Consider the following 26,395-nt stretch of genomic DNA (forward strand, 5'->3'; position numbering starts at 1 on the left):
TAATGTTAAGGCTTCTGTGTTCTGGTTCCCCTGATTTAATGACCAGCTGTTGGAAGGTTCTGGGAACAATTGGGGTAAAATGTTGCCCATTACAGGTAGACAAAGAGCTCTATATGTTTACAAACATTTCCAGAAGTTGTGCTTCAGCCTTGCTGTTTTATTTATTTACTTGTGCCCGGTCGCGTCGGTTCCGTCTGTTGGCGTCTCCCTGGTGGCTCGCCGAGGGTCAGGAGCCTCACTGCCATGTTCTGTGTTTGGCAGAGTGCGGCGTGGACGGCATGCAGCAGACCCTGCACCAGTCCATATTCCTGTCGGCCATGACGGCCCACCCCAGCCGTGAGCTGCCGCTCTGCTGGGAACAGCACTGCAAGCTGCTGCCGGGGGTGGTGGGGGTGCCGGCCAGCCGTGTGGCCCTCTGGACTGTGGATGAGGTAAGTACTACCCACCCATCCCCCCCCCGCGCAATGTCTGTGTGGATTCTTCCATTTTATACAGGGGTCTGCATACACACTGGGAAAATGGCATAAGATACCATCATAATGAATTATAATGGTCAGTATAAGACTGAAGGATGTTTTGTACTGCATTACAAATGTATTTATAGTGTGTTAAAGATGAGAGCTTTATAAAGCATTCATAATGCATAATAAACATGGCTATAAATGTGTTATGCCTTTTTATAAATAGTTATATCCATATTTATAATGCTATATGAATGCATTATAATGCATTATGAATGTATCTATAATGCATTATACATGGCTGCTTTAAGTAAAGTGTTAGCAATTTATTTATGGCAAACAAAATAATTTATTCAGGTATTGTGTAATGCTGAAGTCCCAGAGATAAAGGGAGATTCTCGGAGTGCTATGTTTGGGTCTAAAAATAGCCATTCGCGGGTTGCCGTGGTTTCTGGGAACGGATAAGCCATCCCATGGGTTTGGCTGTAAATAGCTTGTTGTGCTCCGTCGGCTTCCGGACTTTTTCCTCTCCTGACGGTCTTGATCCGTTCCTGGAAGGAAGTCCGAGTGCTGATAATTCTCGGCGTCGGCGGGGACGGGCCCTGTGGTGGACAGGCTCTGGCTGCTCCGACCGCAAGACGGCACCAGTATCACCAGTGGCTGTGCTTTCTCCCAGGACGCGGTTCATGGCTTTAACAGTGGGCAGTTATGTATGGGGGGGGGGAGCATGGTGCTTCTAAGTGATTAACTCAGCGCCATCTCCGTTAAAACCGTCACTGTGTGCGGTTTGCGTCAGGGGTCCGTCGGGTCTGCCGCTGACGATGCGGACTCCGTGGTCTCACCTGCGAGGTCACACCTCTGCCACCTCTGGGATGGCGGGGGGCGGGAACACATGAAGGCATTATCTCCCTGCTGAGAGAGTATATAAACCCACGAATGGGCCTGAAGGCAGCTCAGGGCCCCCCAGAGCCGTGCACTCAAACTGTGAGCCATAATTCAACCTTAAGGGAGCCTGACGGGAAAGCAGGCACGCTTAAAAGAAGCAGTAAATTGGCCTGCAGTTAACAGTGGTGCATGTCGTAAATTGCAAAGGCGATGATGCCTGACAAGGCAGCACGGGTCAAGCCTAGTCATCAGCTGGAATCTAGAGCCCAGTAAACATCGGTATTTTTTAGTAAGTGATACACAAATGCTGACTAGTAGCTGGTGGCTGCAGCTATGTATAACCACAGGCTGGGGGCACTGTGCTGGTAAGCGAGGCTTTATATCTCCAGTGCCCTGGCTTTCCGTTTTAGATGGTACATACGGTATGCGGTACACATTTGAATAATTAAGCACCCCCCCCCCCATCCTCGTTTATTATTTTTCATCGCCCCAAGCTCTGTGTACGCTCATGTTTAATTGTGTTTTCTAAGAAATTGACAGCAGTAAAGTGGCGTCTGAAGGAGGGTCCCTCACTGCCCGGGAAATTAAATGAGTCCAGTGACTGACAACTTTCGAGTGGGGGCTCCCGCGGATGTCGTACTTTGCTAATCCCCTCCGCGCTGGGTGACAGTTGGGCAGTGAAGGACGAAGTCCCCGAGTCCTTCCGCAGACGTGTGAGGCTCCACCCACACTTCAGGATGGAGGCAGTGCTCGCTTAACGTTCGCGTTGTCAGCGAAAGGCGAGAAGTGGTGGGGATTCCGATTCCGACATGAGGCGAAAATCTGCTAATCTGGCGAATTTTGCCAAGGACTGAAGAAAAAGGCATTCTTAGACTTCTTACAGGATGTGCAGATTAGCCAGGATAAAACTGTATTGATGTGCAAGGGGGACATTTTTGCAATTCATTTAGTAAGGTACCTACATCAGTAAGGCTTCGTTTCATGTGGGCCGGTTCCTGCCGGTTCCTGCAGAGTTGGTGATCTTGTACGGATGAACCGCCTTCTTCCGGAGTGTGTGAGGAGCGTATGTCCACGGCCCTCCTTTTATCCTGTATTGGTCGGGGGTAGGGGGGATCATTATGCCCATGCTGTCCTGCCTGCAGGGTCCTTTAATTACCCAGCATTGCATGCTGGGTGCAGGATGAATAATGCATGGAAGTTGCGAGGCGTGGCCGGCTGTGGCGTTTAACACGTCGCAGCAGAGGAACCTGCCACGGTAAATGGGTGGCGGTTTGTAGCGGTTACTGCAGCACTGCGCGCGGCCAAGCCTTCAGGAGTCCTTCGTCTCCCACTGAATGTCGGAGGTCGCTTGGCATGTGAGGGACAGTTATTGATAATCATGCTGTTAATGCCTTACAATGATGTGCTTCTTGTGTGTCTGTGCCAGTCACCCTGTTTTGGATAATGTTTCCAGCTAGATGACATTACAGATTCTGTAATTAAGAAATATCCTCAGTGGCAGCGCCCTAGCCGGTCGGTCCTTATTGGTCACTCTGAGGGTTCCTGGTGATGACTGAGCTCCGTGCAGGAACATGTGACCCAGTGGCATGCTGGGAAGGAGAAGAGGACCTTGTTGGAGCCCATCGTATAGTTGCTGCCGGTCGTGAAGTCCGATTCATTTAGCCTTTCTTGCGTTTCGAAGTTCCATTTGATTTCTTGTTCTTTTGTTTTACTGGGATGTTTGAGTCTGTGTTGGTGGCAGAACCCGGAAAGTCACCATGGATACATGCGTCTGCTAAATAAACGGCAAACGGTGATTACAGGTGGTTGTGATAAATGCATAGATTACGTGAGGGAGACGAAGCCGCTGTCTGCAGCTGTCACGCCCCGGGCCTCCTTGGGATGACCTGCTCTCGTGACAGGGATGCTGGCCTCTCGGTTGGTGGCTTTCTGTGGAGCCTCTACTTTGAAGGCTGATGTGTCCCTTCCAGCAAGAGACCTTGGCAAAGCCGTGCAGGACCCTGTGAAGTAGGGTCAGCGCCAAATGGACCACGGGGGCCCAGAAAGGATTGCATCTTGAACATGGGGCCCCTTGGGAGTCTGTCTCTACCCTGGCTGCCAATAGGGTCTGGGTGTTATCTTGCTTAAGCTACATCCTGCCGCTATGAGGTTGGAAGTCCTGGCTTCCCGTGCCCCTACGGCCAGATGCTTCCCCACCCCGTTACCATCCCGTCCACATTACAGCAGGTGCCCGGATAAGTTCCTCCAGGTAGATAACAGCAGGAGTCTCACCTCTCTTCCTACATGGTTGCTTATCCCCATTCTGTAAATGTGAGCAGATCAGTCGCACCTCCTGATCTTCTAACACGGTGTTTCCCAATCCGGTCCTCGGGGACCCACAGTCGGTCCATTTTTTTGCTTCCTCCCAGCTCCCGGGGGAGCAAAATTGTTGACTGTCTGTGGGTCCCTGAGGAGCGGATTGGGAAACGCTGCTGTAACACATTATACGCTCTCCACCTGTCATCGCTGGTATCTCAACCGAGTGCCTCTCCACACATACACACATAGTTAGAGTCCCCCCCCCTCGCTCAGGGCCCTCTGGAGTCCAAATGCAGGGGACTGCACGGGGCTCAGTGTCTCGGCCGAGTATCCTGGTAACGCCCCGTGAGCATGTCAGCTGTCAGGAGCAACCGCATTGTACATGAAGGCACAAAGGCTCCTAATGGGCCTGTTTTCTTTGCGGGCTGGTTCTTGGTATGACAGATGAGGGTTATTTTTTGTGTTGAGCAGTTAATTTTTTATTTTGTTACTATGAAGGTGATGAATTAAGAAACAGGCTGTAGGTGACTCAGGTTGTAAGCGAAACTGACTTAGGAGCCATATGGGGATTCTCATTCTTTCATATTTTCTGTAGTTTAATATTATGCTGGTACCAAAGCTTTGCTTACAGTTTGAAGGCAGATGCTGTTATTCGGGGTTACGGTGGTCCTGTTTGGACCCAAGCTCGCACAGATGGCAGATCGGAACCATAAGTGCTCGGCTGTCCCTCGGGCCAGACAATGAAGTGAAAGGGCTGTTGGCTTTTATCGGTGTGTCTGCGTGTGTGTGTGGGCGCATGGGCTTGTGTGTGTGCGTATGTTTTGTTCAGTCTGTGTGTGCATCTGTCTGCGTGTGTGTGTGTATGTCTGTGTGTGTCTGTCAGTTTCTGTGTGTGTATCTGTGCCCATGTGCATGCGTCTGTGTATATATGTGTACGTGTGCATGCGTGTGTGTATATGTCTGCGTGTTCATGTGTGTGTGTGTGTGTGTGTGTGTGTGTGTGTGTGTGTGTGTGTGTGTAAATGTGTGCGTTGTTACATTGTGGGGACCAGATTACCCCACAATGTGATTAAAAATCACTTTTTTTTTTTTTTTTTTTACATTGTGGGAACATGTTTTTTAGTCCCCAGAAGGGAAAACTGAATTTTATAAAAATCACGTAAAAATTACAACAATTATATAAGTGAACTCAGTCAAAAAACTAAAAATACCAAAAGTCTTGTATTTTGTTTGGTTGCTTATGGTTAAGGTTAGGGCTGGGTGGGGGTTAAGGTCGCCATGTTGGGATTAGTGGTGCCCATTGAAATCAATGGAAAGTCCCCACAAAGATAAATGGCGCTTTACTGCTGCCAAAAACCAAGCCATACCTGAGCTCTACCAGGAATTGACGGTTTTTCATTTCAAAGTATGTGAGTTTGTACCCAAGCTATACCCGTGCTGACAGTGTCCTGGTTATTAGCCCGAAAGCGTAACCAACCTGAGCTGGTTACGTCACCATCTGATTGGTCGAAATGTAGGGAAATAAGCATGGGTTACATGAAGGAAAAAGGGCATATTCTATATATCATTCATTATTCGTACTAAAACACATTGCAGTGTATCAGTGCATTCCCAATAACCCTGAACTTGAAAATTTCCAACCACCTACTTAAAAAAACTGCTCTAGAACAGCTGAACGGAATGGAATCGTAATGCAGATTTACACAAGCAAAAGCCACTGGCGTTTATTGGTAGCATAAGATGCCAATTCGCACAGATCTCATACGGGAATTAACACACAGTATAAAAAGAAATGCACATAATTAATCATGATGTGCACCATGTGAAGAGTAAATAAGCGTCTCTTCGGGTTTGCGCCGTTGTCGCTCTCCGAACCGAGCGACACCTTTACTGAGCTGCTCCTTCTGCAGTGGAGAGCTGAAGTGAGCCAGAACCTTGCCGTAACCAGTCGCTCTTTGCAGTACGGCTCGGGTAAGGCTTGGTTCCTCTATTGCCAGTGGTAAAGCAACAATGAATACCTAATCTGTGTGTGTGTGTGTGTGTGTGTGTGCGTGTGTGTGTGTGCCCCCACAGGTGACCAACTTCATCCACTCTCTCCCGGGGTGCGAGGAGCCGTCCAAGCAGTTCCAAGACGAGGTAAGCACGCACCACAGACAGGCTGGGGGATACCTCCCTTTTAGGTGAGCTAACGAGTTTTAACTCTCCCCAATCTTCAGAATGCAGACCCTCATTAAGTAGAGCTGGTAAAGCCCAGTCTTTTCTGCTGTGTGCTTTTGCATGTGTCAGCAGTGGACTGTGGGGATGGGGGGGGCACAGCGCCTTTATTCGCAGCTCGAAGTCCTTTCCCAGAAGGTGGATTTATACCTCGACTGGATTCTCCTGCAGACCCCTCTGGCGTTAATGTTACTGGATGTTACCAGCTGTGACTGGCCTAATGTGGGCTATTCGTGTCATAAGATTTTTTTTAGGTTAATTTAGCCTCACTATAGAAGGTAAGATTAGGCAACAGATGAAAGTATTAATGAATGACACACTATTGAGATACAATATATTTCATATATTTAGTATATTTGGCATAATTACAGGCAGTAAGCATATGATTGTGTGCCCTGTGATGGACCACCCCCCCGCCTCCTTGCCATGGAGGGTGTAAGGTCAGATAAGTACATGCTTTGTAGTATAGGTGACACTTTTCATTAACTGCACCTTCATAATGACTTTATAATGCATTCGTAGAACATTCATATGAAGCATGTAAATATGCTGTAACTGTATTATATACGTTAATGACAAACAAACGCTACATTCGTGTAATGATAAGTTTTGTTATTAATGTATTTTAAGCTGTTACGGTATGTTAGGATGTTAAGGTATACTTGCATTCTGCTTATGAATGTTCTATGAATGCATTTTGAATGCATAATGAAGGTGCAGTTAATGTAAAGCGTTACTGTAGTATATGACAGTTGAGATTCAGGCTTGATCGTGATCCATGGTCTTTTTTACAGCAGATAGACGGCAAAGCCTTTCTGCTACTGACGCAACATGACATCGTGAAGATCATGAGCGTGAAGCTGGGACCGGCTCTCAAGATCTACAATTCCATCCTGATGTTCAAGCACGCGGAGGAGGCTCAGTCCGGGGGTCACGACACCAGCACGTGAAACCAAACCTGACCCAATCTGCACTGCCGCAGGGCTTGGACCCAACAACTACCTGAGGCTTCCTTCAGAAGACTCCCATTTCTTATATGGAGCCCCGTTCCTGTTCTGCTACCCTTTTTATACCCACACAGGACTTCAGAAGTGACAATCACTAAACACAAGGTGTCAGTTTGCAGTGGTTAGACTCACTGCCCAGTCATCAAGGTGCTATCTGTATTCGAAACCCGACAGGTAAAACTGTACTGCTGTTAATTTGATTGTATGAGACTGTCTACTGAAGTTGAACTTTGAGATTCCAGAGTCCGTAGTGCTGTCTAGTTTCATTGCATTCTATTTTGTATAAATGTTATAATATATAATTTAATTGTGCCTATGGAGTCAGACCTATTTATTGTGAAATAGCATTGAGTTTGGGAGGTAAATTAATATATAATTCAAGATTATATGCCAAATGGTTTATGTTTTAAATTGTGGCAATTTTATATTATGCACCTCAAGAAATTATTTTTTAAAAGTTAATGTCATTTGGATAGATGAAATTGTACTTGGTCCCTTTTGAGGAAAATTCAATTGAATCGCTATTGAAATATGGCAGTTCTTTTCATATTTAACATTAGCCTTTTTATTTAATTGTACTTCATTTCTAAGTCTAGAACAGGCTAATAATCATAAAAAGAAACTTTTTACAGATACAGAAATAAGTCTCTTTGAATATGTAAGACAACCATTAAGGACACAATTTGTATCATTTGTTTGAGAGAGAGGGGATCTTGCATGGCCTTTGCTAGTGTGTAGACTCTCGTTCTGGGTGAAATCCTGGCATTTTCCAATGCTGGTCCTCATGACTCTCCGCGTCTGCTGACCTCTGTCCCAGCTTAATGGTCCAGCTTTCGGCTGCAACGTGGAAACGCACGACTTGCCTGCTTCGTTTGAGGAATCACGGTCGTTTCAAATCTTGTGCAGCTGACTTCATGTAACTCGGATGATCTAAAAAGCTTTGTGTTTTAATTGTCGCTCCATAAAATTAATTATTTGTACTCCATTAACCGAAGAGATTGCTTGCGTTTGTGCTAATAAAATGCCCCATGTTCCCTTTAGTCTGCCATTAACAGAATTAATTTGGGTTAAATTTAGTTTGAATTAATGAAGCCTTTAGTTACTTATTTCTTGACTATAAAAGAACGTGCAACTGAAAATCATCATGTAATGAGCCCTATATAATCATTCGGACTAATTAATTTAAATAGCTTGATTGAGGCTAATAAATTGAAAGATCAGCTACAATTAAGCCCAACAGTGGACCGCCAAAACCAGATCTGGATTGTGCCATCTTGCAGTACATAAGTTTGCGATCTGAGCTACAATTAAGTTTTTATTTTAATGACAGCTGAACCTCAGAACGGTCCTTCAGGAATGTATACTTTAAACATCGCAGGTTTTTTTTTGTAGGGTTGCGTTTAACTTCTTCTTTAAAGATAAGGTAATCCACCACTTCCTCCCAAATTTGCTTACCTGTCTAGTACCACATATGATGGTGTAAATGCTTGTTCCTTTGGGTTTATAGATTATATCTGAGCACATCACGGGATCCCTTTAAAAGCCAGATGGACTGTACATATTTGTGATGCTTTCCTTTGCAGCCAGTGAACTTCCCTTTGTCCTGTTCCTTCATTGGAATCTTGATCTTAACTAAATAAACCAGAGGAGTATGTACTCCTGTTTCTTTCCTGGTAGTATTCCTGTCCTGTGTGACTTTCTGTTCAACAGTATTGAAGCATGTGATGTCAGTGGGATTGGAAATACATCTTCTCCCGCCGAATGGATTTCAGATTGCACCTGTAAAGCCGTATTTAAGATATGAAGCACTTTGGAGTGTTGACCACCTTGAAAAGGTTACTCTTACCTTAAAAAGGTTATTCCCATCTTAAAAACCATACTCCCACCTGGAAATCTGGGGTCTAATTTTTCAAGATATAAGAAGAGGCCCTTCCAAAGGAATTAAAACCATAATCTGTTTCCATTAATGGGTGTATCGTCTTGTGGTTGGATTTCTTTGATCCTGCACTGCTTCTCCGGATTTCACCTGTGGGAAATGGCCTAGTGTTTGTAGATGTGTACGGCTGCAGGATCCCTGCCGATGCAGCGCGTGTATCTGGCTGGATAGATTAATGAGTGTCTCTTCTGTTCTAACACTCTCTTGAGATTGAGCTGTAATGCTTTCCAAAGGTTCTCATGTACAATGAATGAAATACAAATTCTTTGACGTTTGCTCTCTAATCTCTATATATTTCTATACCTGATATTTTCTTGGTGCAAATCAAGGGTTGTTGAGGGGAATCTGTACTGTTGGCTGTTTTGATAAAAAATAATAATAATAATAATTTCCTAAACTTGGATTCAGGTCAGAATCCCGCACTGTTAAATTGTTGGTATAAAATGCGTATAATTCTGTTTCTGTGATTTATATTTTCTCTTCTTTGTTCTTCTGTTCTCTTTTGCTAAGGTTAGTCTTAATTCTTTTGCGCACTTTCTGTTAATTGTGTTCTTTCCGCGTCTGTTCACACGTTGTCTACCACTCTAGCGAGGCAGTATCAGACAAAGTGAGATGTAATGTCTTGTGTCTTTGTGCCGTTTTCGTCATGTCACTTCGTGCCAGTTCGCTTGGCAGTGAACAACCGGTAGACTCCAGTGTTAAAAGATATGGGTAGCGTAGAATAGTCCATTACAGCCGGGATGGAGTAACTTAGTCTATTCTTAAAGCGGGCGCTAAAAATGCAAATGATATACATGTTGCTATCATTTAAATGATCATATTAACAGTAACTTCTGGAAATTGTCTTCATGGACCCCCTAGTTTCCAGGGCGCCCTGGCGGCTGCCTATCCTTCCCTTATGGTAAGTCTGCCCTTGAGCGGACAGCACACTGTACGAAGATCCCGTAGATTCATATTACTGTCCCCTGGAGGGAATGTAACGCTGGACAGGACTCTCTTCCTGTTTACAAAGGCTTAAAGGCTTCGTTTAGTATAACAGGATCCCGTTTACAATCACACAGCTCTTCTACCATCATGACCTGCTTCCAAAAGTTCTGTTGCCTTCAAGCAGGGGAAGCAGAAATACTCCAGAGACGATATGGGCGCGAACGTGGCCAGCTTGCTTGGTTCTTTATTGGCACAATTGAATTCTTTGTCTGTCTATCCAGAATCCTATTGTGGTGCCATACTTGTGGCAATGATACCAGTGTTGCAGGAATGAAAATATTACCATGTTACACTACTTACGTAAACCTGCATAAAAGCATTCTCATTCAGCTGCAACATCTGGAAAATGTGACGGCTCACCTGCTACATATTCTCCCGACATTATTCCCGACATAAACAGACACGTCCCTCCCTTCCCCCAGCAGAATACCGTCAAGTGCCGATCAGCGGGGACCCTTATTGCAGATTAAGCTCTGGGAGATGCCTGCATTCCTTGTAGTTGCTGGTAAGACCATTTCATCGCATGTCTGGGTATTTCGCAGGCGTGAAATATTTAACAAGCGGCCTTGAAGAGTGTTCTGCAATTTGTTAGAATTATACCGACAAAAAACAAAAATTGAAAAAAAAAACGGGCAGTGCAAGTTTTCTCAGTTGCGTGTTTAATGAAAGTTTTAATTGTTAACCTAGCTAATACCATTCTTGTAGACTGTAGTATCGCAGCCATCGAATCCCCGTATTTACTGACGTTGGAGTTTTGGAGAGATTTGGTGGGTGGCGTGTGCTACACAGTTGGGTACCTTTCCCTGGTCTGTTTGAATTGTTCATGCTGTCTAGCGCCATTGTTGATGGCTGAAATGTTCCCTGGAGTTGTAACACCTGCACCGTGACAATTTCAAGCAATATTTCCCTTGCTTTAGGCTATAATGAACATCTAAGCTTAAACGTGGGTCGACAGCGGGAGTATTGTTAAAGAGGCAATTATTCACATCCTTCGGCAATTTCGCCATGCCACTGCTGTGGTATCATAGCAACAACAGCCGAGATGTAGGGTAACATCAGCAATACCCCCATCACCCCCGGCTGGCAGCAGCATAACGGCTCGGCGCGCTGACCTGTGACAGACGCTCCAGGAGGAGAGAGCGGGCGGGCGCGCGAATGCATGCGGAGACGCTCCAGCGCGGAGATGCTGCACCTTCACCGGAAACTATGAAGAAAATGTTTCAACACCAAAAGGACTAATATGGACTAAAGTGCTGTTTTTCCCCATCGTGGACTGACTTGCCTCTGCTGGAACAGCGGAAGTTTATCTTTTATATTTTCGTCAAACCCAGGAATGACTGTTTTCTCTTCAGCGATAGTTTCTGTTTTATACCGTGGTAAGTCCTTGTGTATTATATTCGTTACTGTATATCATTTGAATGGGCTGTGGTATCATGAGGCATGCATTACTGTCTTTTATTATTTAAAACTATTAGTGGCTTGCAGCATCTCTGCAATTGCTGATATGATACTTAGGCATTTATGAGTAAATATTACCGCTTTAGATAAACACTTCGGGAAAATGAGCTTTTTCAACATGCCTACAATTATAAGAAATGTTTCTCATAGAGCGCTACAGTGTGGATATTTGGGGATTACATTGACCCCAAACATCATATTTGTTGTTTGCCATATTTTATAATGACCATTACGATTTCCTTGCCGTATATATGAATTTAGCACTTACTCCCGCTGCGATCATTTAACCCTGGTCTACTGTAGCTCTTACTGAACCCCTAATACTCGCCCAAGCGGAAAATAGATCCATTATAACTGCGCATGAATTGTGTACGCTGATAAATTCATTACAATATGTCACATCACATTTTAACTGCTATGTCACTATCCCTATATAGTAACCCTAGTAACGAGAATTCTTTTAATGTCCCTATGTAAGGTACAATGAACAATTTCCAGCAATTAACATAATTATGATTATCTCAGTCTTTACTGGTATCCGTAATAGTTTTACTACTAATTTAATACAATCGTCATCGTGATCCTAGCATTTTTGGGTTTCAGTAACATGTTTTGCATGCTCCAGATGTTCCAGGTGAGACGGTTGTTCTTTACTGTCCGAAAAGCATTATTGTTGAACTGTATTATAAAATGATTATGCGCATTATTAATGCTAAACTAGTCTACGTACGTTGAACTAGCCTACAGTTACAAGGTGGTTTGCAGTTATGTGTTAACTAGTCGCCAACTTAAACACCTGACCAGCTGATCCAGAAATGGAGACGTGGAGCAAGTTCTTGGCCAGGAACATTTTGGTGCTTCTGTAACATGATCTGTGGGTCCGGTTGTCCTTGTTAAAAGTCCAACACTGAGGATTTTGGCTTTTTAGTGAAAGGTAACTAAACCACGAAAGACCGGGGAAAAGCCATGTTGTTTCTTTTTTCTTCTTTAATTGCTAAATGAAATCACGAAAACGATCTGCAACATAAAATATAAGCAAGTGTCAACCACGTGTGTTTTCAACGTATAATTAAATCAAACCTTTTGCATGGAACCGCGAAATGAACAAGACTCACTGTGAGAACGTTTTCTGGTACTGCTCTACAATAAGGCTCCCTTTTGCCACTTGTAAATGGAAGTAACTCGTTAATAAAAAGAAAACAGTGTTATAACTTGTTTAAAATTGTCTATTAATAATTTACAAAGTGTTACAACCTAATTTATTACCAGATTATAAACCATTCATAAACCCTTTATATGGGGAGCTTTATTGTAAAGTGGCACCCGTTTTCATAATTCCCAGAGTAATATAACCTTTAACTCTTGACCTCAGAGCTATGAACGATCGCTCACTCCAAAATGAGTCCGGAGCCGAGGAATTTCTCCCCATCAGCGGGGTTTCTGCCGGCTCCCACCTGGCCGTCAAACCCTCCCCCTGCCTCCTTGTCTAATTAAAAGCTTCGCAGACTGACAAGCGGGGTCAGCGTGCTGGTGCGCACGGCCACTCATTATCCGATTTGTCTTTGCAGTCTTTCTCTGTCATCGCGATATTGGAATTATTGTAATGACGGTATAATAACAATACTTTACACAGACCCTAAGAGAATTTCATTGCGAATGATGTCAAAAAGCAACGTCTGGTGAAAGAAGATAATAAAGCCAGTTCCTGGGGGTTTCTCGGAAGACTTCGCGATTCCCATGGTTTCCCGCGGCGTTGTGTCGTTGCGCGTCTCTTCGGACCTCCCCGGTTTTTCTTTAAAAGGTTTGTCTTTAAATAGCACCTGTGAGCAGCTCTGCACATTTCTAAGGAGACATCGTGCTGGTACTCCTCATATTTGGGCTCCTCTGTCTTGGTCAGGAAGCTGCTCCCTGTCGCTCAGGGTGAGAATGCAATGCTTATCTGCGCTGGACCAGGTGCCCCCCACCCAGAAGGAGACTGACTTTTTATTTGTGTGTGTGTGTGTGTGTGTGTGTGTGTGTCTGTAAGTCTTGGATTGTGTTTCTGGAAGTCTGTCAGAAGTACCCTGTCAGATGTGGTCACATGGGCAGAGTGTGAGAAGACCACTATCTGCTTTGTTCTGGTCACTGTGGAAAATCGCACAGCAATGGAAAAGGCCTTTATTGGAAGAGTTTACATTTAATCAAGATGAAACGACATAGTCTAAATGCAATTCCGTCTTAAATCGGGCTCGTGAAATGTACCTCAGGTGTCTCGATGGCCCACGAGATAAGATCGCGGTTCAGAGCCACGGACAAAGGCAAATGTAACCACAAAAGCAGGCCCCCTCCTTAAGAAGAGTGATCCCAAACTTGGTCCGCAGCGAAATGAAACCAGTGCAGAGTGGCATTCTTCTGCTGCTGCTGGGAGATAGTCTAGTGGTGCAAATCATCCCTCGCTGGGTGCATTTATTTAATTTCTTCATTTCCAATATGGTAAGGTGTGTAGCAAATGAACAGCGGTTTGCTCTTGCTTAGAAGCCATCAAGACTATCTGCAGAGGTGAACCCAGAGGATCAGGAGAGATGCAGAGATGCTTGTTTTGGGGGCGTTTGATATGATTTAATAATGACTTAATAGCCATGCCTAATGTGTGATGCATTGCCACGAATCATGGAGGGTCTCTGAAATATATCGACCGTGATCTTGCAAACGAAGGGTAAATAATTCAGTCCGACTGAAGAAGGCTGGGTGAGAGCTTGCTGCAACGGTTTATACATGTTCTTCCATGCGGAAGGACTAAAACGTCAACCCCCCTTGCCACAAATAAGGGTTCTGAGCTGAAATTCTGTAAGCCTTTCTCAGAGGAGGCCTCTGCTGGATTTCAATAATAATTAAACACACTGCAGGTGTGCTGTGCAGCGTTCGTGTCATATATATGATGCCGGGTGGTAAGGCTGTGAGGTCTGAAGAGAAAGTCCTTCACGGCTCCATAGTCAGAAGCTTGGGCATCCTGGTCTTTGATGAGCGCGCAGGGGAAGCGAAGAGGAAGAAGTCAGCTGGACTGTATCCTTTCTGTCTAAGCTCTCGTCAAGTTATGCCTGTCAGCTGCCGGGAGGCGCCGGTGTACTGTGCTGTGCGTCTCTCCCATTGGCTCCCCGTGTTCTCGCTTTTTTCCTCGAATTATGTGTGGAAGAGCCTCCCCTCTGGGAGATGTCAGCGCCTTCCCGTCGCCAGCTGCCTGACAGGCGTGTGCTTATCGTCTTTATTCTGTGTTGCCTCGCTGTGTCGCTGTTTCAGACAATTAGCATGCCTTTGAATTCGGTAGGCAGCTCCTTCATTATTTGTGTTTATGTCGGCGTTATGTAACCGTTATGAAATACAGCGATGATTATTGAGCCAGCTATTAGGAGTTCTAGGTAAATTGTGCATGTTAGGTTCGGTTAAACGATACGGCTGAAACAACACTGGGTGAGTGTAAAGCCTCCCTCTAGCTATAAATAGGTATCATATAAAAGCTTCTTCTTCTACAGAGGGAAGTGTAATGCCTGGTGGCCTTTTTTAATGCAGCACCTTCCGAATGTGGCGTTTAGTCTGTGGAACATCATGCCATGAAATGGCCAGTTACCCTCAGCCGAATCGCGCTCCTTTGGGATTCAACATTTCATGACGAATGAACGAGACAGTCGTCTCTTCTGGGAGAAGGGTCTTCTCTCATTGTTCCTTTGGGCCTCCTTCTTTATTGAAACATCACAGGACTGTTGAGATGTTTTTATGAGCGAGACATTCGTTTTGCTGAAGACTGTTTAGGGCATTTGTGAGGACACTGTTTCCACCTCAAAGGTCAACGAGGCCCGTTCTGAGCCAACTACAAATCTTTACATGCATTCACGGAAAAGAAAACACTCCCACCATGTGCTGAAATAAAAGTTGGCCATCGTTTCCTTTATTACAATTATTCATGACTGAAACTGAGAAATATGACCGTCGAGGTAGGGCCACACCAAACCACGCAGAACATGTAATGTGTGTAACAATGTGTCACAAGTCGACTCCCTCTGGGATTCACACAATTGCTTCTCACCAAGAATTTCCTTAAATAGGTGGCATCCCTTGTGTCCTCTGCTGCCTGGAACAGGTTCCTCCCTCCTTTGCAGTTCTGACCTGGATGGATGGTTGGATGGATGGAGCTGCAGCCATTACTCACCCATCCAACAATCACTAAACCAGGGCCAGAATCCAACATATTTGCCAATTTCCCAGCTCAAACACACCTACTAAACCTGGTAGTTAGCCGACAAAGATGTATTTGAGCAGGGAAATCCACAAACTGTCTGGATTCTAGCCTTCCAGGGCTGGAATTAGGGAATCCTACACTTAACCATAAGAAATAATGGATTGAAGCCTGCCTCTTCTAAATGACTGATTAATTGTAACTCCCTCGCCTTGCAAAAATGCATATCTCTTATGCAAATGAACCCCACACAATACCGTCCCACTTGTAACAAATGTAAATATGGCCTACAGTTCTGTGAGGTGAGTGCATACAGGCTGTTTGTGCAGGTGGTCTGCACTGGATAGCAGCTCCTGGGGCCCTGTCTCCTTCCATTAGCCTAGAGTACCAGGTGCTGCCCATCCCATCTGCTCACAGGGGCACTGGCAGGTAAACAAAGGAGATTCCCCGCTTCTCTCAAGTGAGCTTGCTGGTTCAGTTTGCTTAAGAAAAATGATTCTTCTTCCCATTCAGTGAAATATTGGACACAAGTATCTGAATACAGCCAGGAATTATTGGAATAATCTTTGTAGCAGATGCACTGACATGAATTACTAAAATATTAAAGCCTGAATGATTTACAGCTCTGTACACTTTTGAGAAGGCTTTCCTTCCAAAATTAGTCAAGTATGAATAAGATATTGATTCATTTGCTCACCCCCTTCAGCTTGTCCTGTGTCAGTATCCTCTGTGGTTGGTTATATATCATGGTAATATCAGAATCTTTATTGCCACATGACCAAGGCTGGTCGAACTTTTCTATTAAAGAAATTGTAGTATATATTTGAAAAATCTTAATTGTGCGTTTAAAGCAGCTGGAGATTATGTTATATCCTTTCAACCGTAAGTGTGCAGTCTGCAGAAAGTGTTCTGTCTTCTCCTTCTCCGTTTCTTCAAAGCTCAGATATATTGGCTGACCGTCTAGCTCGTTAAGTGCCCCCCCCCCCCCCCCCCCCCCCCCCATCCTGCTGCTGCCACCCTGTGACAAGCCATCACTCTTGACAACACAAGCATAGATTTGTCTCCAGATGGGTTTGGGAAGATTTGTGCTCTGTGCTATTACCTAGAGTGATTCGTAGATCAGCTTTTACCTATAATAAACTGAAATGTATATGTGTCAAAGAGTAGAAGTTATTAGACAGCTGAGATATGAGATTTTGTGTTTTCTGACATGCACACAATATGAGCACAAAAAATACATATCTCATCGTTATGATGTTCTGAGTCTGAGTTATGTCATCATTGAACAAACAATTAACTATATATATTGTGTGAATCTGTTTATTATATAATTAAAAGCTTTCTGGATATGTTTCATTATGATGTGATGCGTTAAATGAGTGCTGTTGGTCTTTCTCCCCTTCCCCTTCCATCAGGATGATTGACAGCCCCACCGTCCAATACCAACCATGATAGCGACAGGCGGTCTGCTGCGCATCTCGTCTAGGCGCCAGGACTCGCTCCGCTCCAAAAACCGGGCGGAGAACAAGCGGAAGAGGAAAACCAGGAGGCGGAGGAAGAACGACGTGGTGGTGGTGAAGGGCAAGCTGCAGCTGTGCTCCGTATCCGGGCTGGTGGCCGCTGTGGGGGTGACGGTTATGTTGGTGGGGGTAGCCATGGCTGTGCTGGGCTACTGGCCGAGGGAGAGTCCAGCCTACCCTGAGGAAGGAACCCACCTCGAGCAGCATCTGCCCAAACGAGCCAATCGGACGAGCGGCAGTAAGACGTCACCCCAGGTAGGTGGCACCAACATTGGCCATGGGAACGGCACTGTGAGTCAGACTGAGCCTCCCTTAGGCTTCCTTGCAGAATTCCTGGACAGATACCTGTATTCTGACAAGCTGAAGGTCTTTGGCCCCCTGACCATGGGAATTGGCATATTCCTCTTCATCTGTGCCAATGCCGTCCTACATGAGAACAGAGACAGAAAGACTAAGATCATCAACCTTAGGGACATTTATTCCACTGTCATCGACATCCACAGTTTAAGGACCAAAGATTGCAGTCCCCTCAATGGCTTTGTCAACTACGTGCAGTCTAGGAGTATAGACGGTAAGTCAGGCCCCTCTTACAGTGCTGCTGTGCTTGCCAGGAGCTCGTGGCCCTCTACTGTGTCTGGCAAGCAACAGGAGAAAGGGGAAAATGGCCAGTCGAGACAGCAGTCCTTCATGAGGCAGTGTGGCATGTCTCGGGAGAGGCAGACTTTCACCGATACGGTCTATAGCATATACCGGGACCAGAACAGGACCTCCGAAAGGGTCCCAGTGCCTAAACAATGGGAGACCAGGTCCATCGTCACCTCTTCCGTTAACGCTTTTACACTTCCCGTCATCAAACTGAACAACTGCGTACTGGAAGAGTGTAGGCGGTTGGAGGAGGCCAGTGCCGGGAGGGACTCCCAAGACTCAGAGGAGACCCAGGCCAGCTGCAACCATGCTTCCCCTATATCCTCCAGCGCCATGGAAAGCAAAGGCGAGGCGCCAACAGACTCAATGGACACAGTTGGCCCGCAGGGGCCATCATGGGCTTCCCAGCAGGGCTTGCAGAGCCAGCTCCTCCCTCCATTCCCTGGGCAAAGGCTGACAGGGTCACACCTATCCCTCAGCGCCCTCCCGGATTACCCCACCTCTGCCGAGCTAGGAGATTCCTCCGGAGCGGCAGATGGCGGGCATGGGGAGCGGACAAGGCGCCTCAGCTGTCCCCGCCTGGAGCGGTCCAACAGCAAGGGCTACATCAAACTCGGGGACTTGATGGGAGAGTCCTTTGAGTCGCCCGACGCAGTCGACTCGGGTAGCAGGCTCGCTCAGGGACGGGGCCACCCGACTGTGGGTGACTCGCAGGAGATTCGCCAGGCCGCCTCCCACAGCGCAATGCCAGAGCAATACTCCAGCAAGGAAAAGCTCTTGGCGCTTGGCCAACCGCGGCCCGCTGCGGTTGACGCAGGCCTCAAGGGCGACAGTATTTGAAGCGTCTTCTGACAACCTCTATTGCACAAAGTTTGTGGAAGGACAAGCGACGTCGTATGAATGATTCATGGCCACGTTAATTGACAGCATAAATGAGTAGTGTGTCTAATTCTTGATTAAATGTCTGTAATTATAAGTCTAAGTACAGCCCATTAATGTTTTATTAGGAATTTATATATGCAGTTTGCTAAGTTCTGACCCCCCCCCCTCTGGCAATTGCCAGTAGGGAAATGGCTGACAGGTAGAAATCACAACCCAAAGACTCTCAGTGCTGGCGGGGCAGGAGACTCGGAGCAGAACAAAAATCACAAACAATGTCGTACTGTTAAATTGTGATACCGTAATATGTCTTATTAGATTACACATTAGAAATGTAGTATATAATCGCTTATCAGTTCAGGGGTTTGATGCAATCAAGGTACTAGCAAGATAAGCCAGATGATACATCCTTTGTTAATACACTTTGACCGGATTTTATATTTTATTGTATTTCAGCACTTTGGTTGAGTCCATATAGAATCTGCTGTGTCACAAATTATATTTTTTCAATGTGTCACAAGTGTTTATTTTTACTGACCGTGATGCTGATTTGAAATCAATACCATCTGTTTTGTGTAATAAAGACAAGTTGTCTCTTAGTCTCACCTCAAATTCAACATATTTCTTTCATTATATTTTATACCTCAAATTATTATTAGGGTTTTTCCCTAATGCTAGGCTTACGTCAAATGATTTTGGTTAACCTAATGTTGTCTAGCATCACCACTGGATTATTTTCCCAGCTGTTTAATTTATTCTTTGAATGTTCATTTGTGGAAAAACATTTCCCGTCCTCTACCGATATGCATTTCAAAATCCGTTGGGGATAGAAATATTCAGCACACACAGTTAAAAAATATATATATATGGTATTTTTAGACCATAATGGTCACTCTAATTGTTCAAATGACACATACTAACTCCATTTTGGGTCTCCTGGCTTTCTAAAAAATTACATTGTCGGAGTTGAATTCATCTTCTGTCTTGTACCGCATATTAAGCTGACACGATGTTCAATTGTATTGAGTTTGTGATTATTTTGGGTGTCTGGTAAGAGAAAGTAAAAAGTAAAGATTTTTTTTAAAGCAGGGCTGAATACAAAGACTTCGAGTAGCTAGCGATGAGTCACGTGTCCTGGTGCTTCTGGTTAGCTTTAATCAGCGTGGGGACGCTGGTAGATGATGGTTCACCAGGCACGAAACCCCCCAGCAGAGACCGCTCTGGGATGGCAGCCAGGCGGTCATCTCTAAGCTCACCCTTTTTTTCAATTAATTTCCAGAATTCGTTTTTTCTGCTTTGAGGTGTCCTTTTTGAGGGGACACTGCCATCCTTAGCTATAGGCTGTAGCGCATTTTAATATTTGTTCCCAGCATTGCAAATAATAATAAGGTTAAATATATTTTCCATGCAATTGTAATGCTGAAATGCCATTACAGAACACCGAGTAACTGAAAAGGGTAATGAAAAGATGTATGTGGGTTCCTTTAAGCAATAAATAATTATTAAGTATTAATTCTCCCCACTTCTAAACGATATTGAAGTTGAAATAGTGAGTAACGTTGGTGGATTTTTTTTCCTCGAAGGACTAATTGCGAGTCGGGTGTGAAGCGGATGAGGCGCGGCGAGGGCGCAGCGTGTGGATGTCCCCGCCGCCGCGGCTGAGTGCTGCTCGGTGCGCCTCCCAGCGTGAAGCCTGCCGATGGACCGGAGCTCCATCTGCTCAGCGACGGCATCGCCGTGGCACCAGCGCCTCATGTCCAAATACACCACTTCAGATCAAAGTTCCGGCGTAACCACGCTTTTCGTGAAAGCCAGGGCTCATGAGAGATTTAAGGCTTTTCACCATACTGTATATTTGAGCTTCATATTACCCTGCTGAGGGGTCCGTTTCTCTGTCATTTGTGGTATTAAATATCTTTTTAAATGTAAATAAAAATGAACCGACGATACGAGCAGGCTGACCTGTAAGCTGCCATTTCCACGACGGGATACAAATCTCTATGTAAGAATATGAAAAGTTCATTCCTGTATCGGAAAATGCATGTACTAGCAAATGAGGACAAGGTTCACGCTGCAATATTGGCGCAATTCTTTTTTTGTTAATGTGTGACCGGTAAACAGCCAGCGAGATGCTCACAAGGCGGTAATATCCATTACCATGGAAACACAGACAGAGCTTCATAAATAACCTGCCTTACGTCATATTGTACCTCACCTAAAACAAAAGCAGGTTTTTGTTTTCAGTTGTATTGCTATGGTCATCAAATCCTAGCAGGTTTCTGTAGCATGTAACCTTGTGTATGTATCAAAGTCTGAGTGGATAAATAGATTATGAATCTATGTTCTGGTACAAGGATAACCGACTGTTTTCCCTCCAGTCTGAAATGTCTGTTGTGTGTTTCCTGTAAAAATTCTGCGATGCAGTTACGGCCGTCAGCTTGCTGTTGCTTCGATTCCTTGTCCTGGATGGTCAGATGACTTCTTGGCCTCGCAAAAGCTCCTTGGCTTTTATATGGAGCGTGAAGAAAGGACGGGCAGACAGTCCCTTCCCAGTTCAGATCAGTGGTGCCTGCAGAACATTTCGATTGGGGTGGCCAGCGTAATGTGTTTATGGAGGCGGTCGCACCACGCTGTGTCGCTTCTCTGGTTCAGCTTAAAAAATAAAATAATCCATATTTTGTTTTTATTATTTTGATGTAGGGAGGCAGGGGAGTAGTTAGAGATACATGCATAGGGGAGTAGAGTCTTTACTGAGGGGGGCTGATGGCAAACTATTTATGACTTAAGCCAATAAATATACATTTATTTGGGGGGGGGGCATGAAAAACATTTTAGGGGGGCTAAAGCTGCCTAACGACACCCCCGCAGGGAGGTATTTACGCCTTAGATCCTGCCCTGGTTCTGGGTGAAGCCCACAATCAGGAAAGACGCTGATTTTATTATTATTATTTCTTGATGGTGCGAGCAGCAGAGTTGAAATCCTGTGTGTATTTTTTGGTCTGGATGAAAGGCTGTTTCTGCAGTTGATGCTCGAGGTGTTCCTCGCTTCAAAGCACAGACGTCTGACGGAGGGATAGCCGTCATTATCATCACTGCCGGGCTCTGTACCTTAAGCCTTCCGTATCGCTCCATGCATCACTTGGTATTTGGCTCCCAGCCTTGTATAAAATCAGGTTACATCTGAAGCGACATGCAAACAGGGTCTGACGGTCCCTGGAGTAATTGGGCGGGGGCTTGCTCAGGAGTCCGACAGTGGAATTTGCTTTGCCAGTTTGGGGATTAGAACTGGCAACTTTCCAGTCAGGCACAGCACTAGCATCCAAACCTGCTGCATCACACTCTGCTACCATTAGCATTCGAAAGTCACTTGCTTTTAAATGCATGATTCCATCCATCCATCCATTTTCCAAACCGCTTATCCTATTGGGTTGCGGGGGAGTCCGGAGCCTATCCCGGAAGCAATGGGCACGAGGCAGGGAACATGCATGATACCATAGATTATTATATAGATTATCATGGGTCATGTGCCTATGATGTAAGATCTTGGGAGAATTATAGTGTATATATAGTTTTGTGTATGGATGCTTTTTATTGCAAGATATAATTAATTTTAGCCTGCTCTCCATCCATCTTCCAGCTGTTTACCCAGTGCCCGGAATCCACACACTGACCATTATTACAAAGCACTAACTTTTCCAACAGCCGTCACATGACTTCCCTACTTGTGTGCTGTTTCTGGGTCTTGCCAGTGGTCCACTTTTCAGCGCTCAGCACCAGATTCCCAGTTACCACTATCGTTCTTAATGTCTCAGCCGGGAACAAAGTCTTTTCGCAGAGGAACCCAGAGACTATCTGAGTATTTTGAGCTTTGATTTGTATCAGGCTGAATCTGTAGTTTTATACATTATAGAAATGGTCAGCTGGTGAGTAGATGTACGTGACACCAGTCTGGGTAGGAGGAACTTCAATTCACCCTCTAGAGGTAGCAGTATGGGGATGGGCGGGTTCTACAGAGGGAGCGAGGATCTGGCCTTAAACCTGAACCCGGGTCCTGTGCTGGACTTCCAGGCTGTTTATGGCCAGAGATGAAGAACTGATCGGGATGGTTGTGATTGATAGAGATGATTATTGTACCACAGGGCTTAGTGACCCCCCCCAATCTTCGTTTCAACTTTACCATTCATTGCATCTGTGTCTTGCTGAATTTCATCACGATGATTTGATTGGGCAGTTCTGTCATCAGCTTTCTTCCAAGAATCTTTGAGTCGTCCAGGCTTAATGGTACAGATCTGGTTCTAAGGACCGACAAATAACTAAAGTGACTCATTTTAATGTTTATTTTCCCCAATGACACCCCCTTAATTCTCTTTTAGTCATAAATATAATGACGCTTTCCCATTATAGAGTGGTTATATAATAATAATAATAATCCATCAATTTTCCAAACCGTTTATCATACTGGGTCGCGGGGGGTCCGGAGCCTATCCTGGAAGCAATGGGCACGAGGCAGGGAACAACCCAGGATGGGGGGCCAGCCCATCGCAGTATTATTATTATTATTACTATTATTATTACTATTATTATTACTATTATTATTACTATTATTATTATTATTCCAATCTGGAGGTGAAATTAATCTCGACAGGCACATGATGTAGCAAGTTTTAGGAGCAGCATTTCAGCTCAACTAATTGTTATATGAAATATGAAGACTGGATCTTTTATCCAGTTGAGAAAAGAGGATTTAGATTTTTTATTAAACCTGACTTTACTAGACCTAGAATAAATGACTTGCCTGGGGTGTATCACAAAGGCAGTGTGGTTTTCTGTGAAAAATGGCTCACTGAATTGCTCACAGCCTGCACTAGAAAATCATTGTGAAGAACCCGCTGTTTTGACAAAGACCTGCGTCTGCATTGGTGACTGTGGAAGTTGTCAGGTCAAGAGGTCCTTTGGCATTGCTGAACATCATGTAGCCCAACTTTTGCTTTCCTCTGAAGCTCGGATTCTTGTGTAATACCAATATCCTATACTGGTCTCCACAATGGAATCACTTCAATCACAGCTTTTGGGCTGAAAAGCTGATGGTTATCTTTGTTTTACTTTTTCCTGGCAGCTGAACATATTAAAAAATGTCTTTGATCTCTTACATTTTTTTTATTTGAATCCGATTACATGCAAATTAGAGACTGGATTCTGAAAATAATTCTGCAGTTTTTTGACTCACTTTTTGAAGCATTTTAGAATTGAGCTTTGATGTAAAATTTACAAAAACAAAGTCCTAATTCCTGAATTTAAATGAAAGTTTCACTGGAAAGCCATACATTTTATACAACAAAGGCAATGGATATCAATCACCTTTATTGTCACATCACATTGCTGGTACACTGGTATAGTATATCCATCCATCCATTTTCTAAACCGCTTATTCTACTGGGTCACGGGGGGTCCGGAGCCTATCCTGGAAGCAATGGGCACGAGGCAGGGAACAACCCAGGATGGGGGGCCAGCCCATCGCAGGGCACACTCACACACCATTCACTCACACATGCACTCCTATGGGCAATTTAGTAACTCCAATTAGCCTCAGCATGTTTTTGGACTGTGGGGGGGAAAAACATGGAGGGAACCCCACGACGACATGGGGAGAACATGCAAACTCCACACACATGTGACCCGGGCGGAGACTCGAACCCGGGTCCCACAGGTGTGAGGCAACAGTGCTAACCACTGCACCACCATGCCACCACCCTGTATTGTATCTAAGCAGCTAATTAATGAAGCTGCTTCAAGACAGTACATGAGAAAATGACTATTTTACACAATACCAATGCTAATGTGCCAATCTGCCTTCTCTCCAAACATCCTTCCAATAGCACCTTCATGCTCCTCATTCGGCACCCACACATAGTCAAACACCATGAATGTCTGGTTGTTCCTTGTGAATGAACGGAACCTCTGATTTTTTCCAAGTACACACAAGCCATCTGCCTGCTGGTGGCCGCACAGAAAGGTTTTCTTGTTCTGCATTTAAGTTACACAGAAAGCGAGTTGTATATTGTATGTGACAGAAAGCTATCAGTTGTTAAATGGCAGCTAATGGCAAAATGAACCTTGTCTTTTTCTTCTGTGAGTGACATCTGCTGGAGAGACTTGTCATTGTCAGAACTGTATTGTTACCAATCATACTGCAGCAGTGACGAGCCTGGCCTCACACCTCCGATGACATCCACGAAGTTCCCATGCTGACTGGCATTTGAAACCCCAAAGTAGTATGGGTAGTATGGGTCCTAGCCCATGTGGCGCCCTAGGAAAGCATGACCACTGGCACCCCCCCTTCCGAGCCAAAGTGCAATTGGCTGGTAAGTGTGAGCCCCTCAGAAGCTGACACTGTAAACCGATGCCTGTATCGCCTATAGGACTGACCAGCCCTGCCTGGGGGTGAAGGGCTTGCGGATGAGGTAGGACCTCGCGCTCCTCTGCCGTTTCGGCTCACGCAGCTCCATCCTCCGATCAGCGGTTAACTTCTTTTTTAACTCTCACACTAAGGCAGTTGTGGCTTAATGGTTGGGGAAGTGCACTTCTAATTGAAAGAATGCTGTTTCAAATCTCTGACCAGCAAAGCATTATTGAGGTATGCTGAGCAGGAAAGCCCCCCCCCCCCCAGCACTGCTCCCCGGGTGCTGAATTAGCTGCCCACTGTTACGTCATGATGTCACATATAGGTTAAATGCAGAGGACACATTTCGCTGTGGTCACCAGATTCTAACAGGGGAATATCTTATCTGGTCATGGCTTCAGGAAGTCCAGTTGCCATGGCATCAAGGTTTCATAGATAAAAATGGTCTGTCTGTCATTTCATGATGCAGAACAGAAGTGAGCAACTTTACTTCCTTCCTAATTAGGGGATTTGTGTTGTGATCAAGACTGTTACACAACTACTTAATTAGTAATATAAAAAACATGCAACATTGAAAAGTGTTTCATAAATGCTTTTTTCATTCATCAAAGCGTTCATCAAAGCCCTTTCTACTGTCATCTAAAATCAGCTTCTTCATACGAAAAAATTTCCGAAAGAAAACCAGCCATGAAGTTACCACCTAAAATACAAGTGCATATATTCAAGTGCATATATTTTGTATTTTAGTGTCTAAAAATTCTATATTTCTATACAAGTCAAATTAGCTGGACCTTTTACCGAAATCGCATAAATTTATCCTTACTTCAACCTGATAGTATTCACAAATGTTGGAGATCTCAGTAAGAAAATCACATTTTCCCACAGAGCATTACATTTCTCTCTCCTTGTTTCTGATGCTCATCCTTATCGTATGAAGCCCTTGCTTTATATGGCATACTTACGCACACCATTGACCCGGCAATGTGATTCCTGAACCCTCTAACCCTCCTCGCTCCCAACACATAACTTCCTGCAATGCTGTTGTAGTGCCCATATTTCGCCGCATGGTGTCACGATCTGCACATTTTGTGCCACAGTTCAACCGTTTCCTTGGGACTAGGGTCGTTTATACCAGGCGTTGGTTATTTCGAATAAGTTTCTTGTGGACTGAGGTTACATTGTGCCTAATCATGTTTTGCTCTGTTACGTTGATAAAATTATATAATTTACCTTTGAACGCCAATGGAGTTATCAGTTCATCTGGTAAACGCGAGCTGTATGTATAAAGGCGATTGTCTTCCTATCTCTCCTCCCCAAACCAGTCAGGGCTGGACTGGGGTTAAAAATCGGCCCAGATCTTGGTGGTTACACACGATAAGTTTTGCCGAGCGTGGGAGGATAAATTTTGCATGCCCACCAAGAAAATGAAAGGTATGCCTAACGGTCAGTGCTCGGAAAGAATGGGCATTCCTTATTTTAAGGACACCCTCCAGCG

The 26,395-nt window shown here is 44.8% G+C and overlaps 2 protein-coding genes across 7 annotated transcripts in view; both read left to right on the forward strand.

Moving 5' to 3' along the window:
* Nucleotides 1-8,541, forward strand: part of LOC125725276 (lethal(3)malignant brain tumor-like protein 4) — a 50,837-nt gene extending 42,296 nt beyond the window's left edge. For 5 of the 6 annotated variants that reach the window (XM_049002071.1, XM_049002076.1, XM_049002074.1 and 2 more), the window contains 3 exons: nt 262-431; nt 5,718-5,780; nt 6,653-8,541. In XM_049002071.1, the coding sequence (XP_048858028.1) occupies nt 262-431; nt 5,718-5,780; nt 6,653-6,808 (389 nt within the window). In that variant the 3' untranslated portion in view covers nt 6,809-8,541. The remainder of the gene's footprint in view (nt 1-261; nt 432-5,717; nt 5,781-6,652) is intronic. The other variant, XM_049002075.1, reaches the window with a different exon arrangement.
* An 8,363-nt stretch (nt 8,542-16,904) lies between these two features.
* LOC125725280 (transmembrane protein 200C-like) lies at nt 16,905-18,669 on the forward strand. The gene has a single exon (XM_049002082.1). The coding sequence runs from the start codon at nt 16,905-16,907 to the stop codon at nt 18,459-18,461; it is 1,557 nt and encodes a 518-aa protein (XP_048858039.1). The 3' UTR covers nt 18,462-18,669.
* The last annotated feature ends 7,726 nt before the right edge of the window (nt 18,670-26,395 follow it).

This window comes from Brienomyrus brachyistius, unplaced genomic scaffold (genome assembly GCF_023856365.1).
Source record: "Brienomyrus brachyistius isolate T26 unplaced genomic scaffold, BBRACH_0.4 scaffold64, whole genome shotgun sequence".
Taxonomy (NCBI): domain Eukaryota; kingdom Metazoa; phylum Chordata; class Actinopteri; order Osteoglossiformes; family Mormyridae; genus Brienomyrus; species Brienomyrus brachyistius.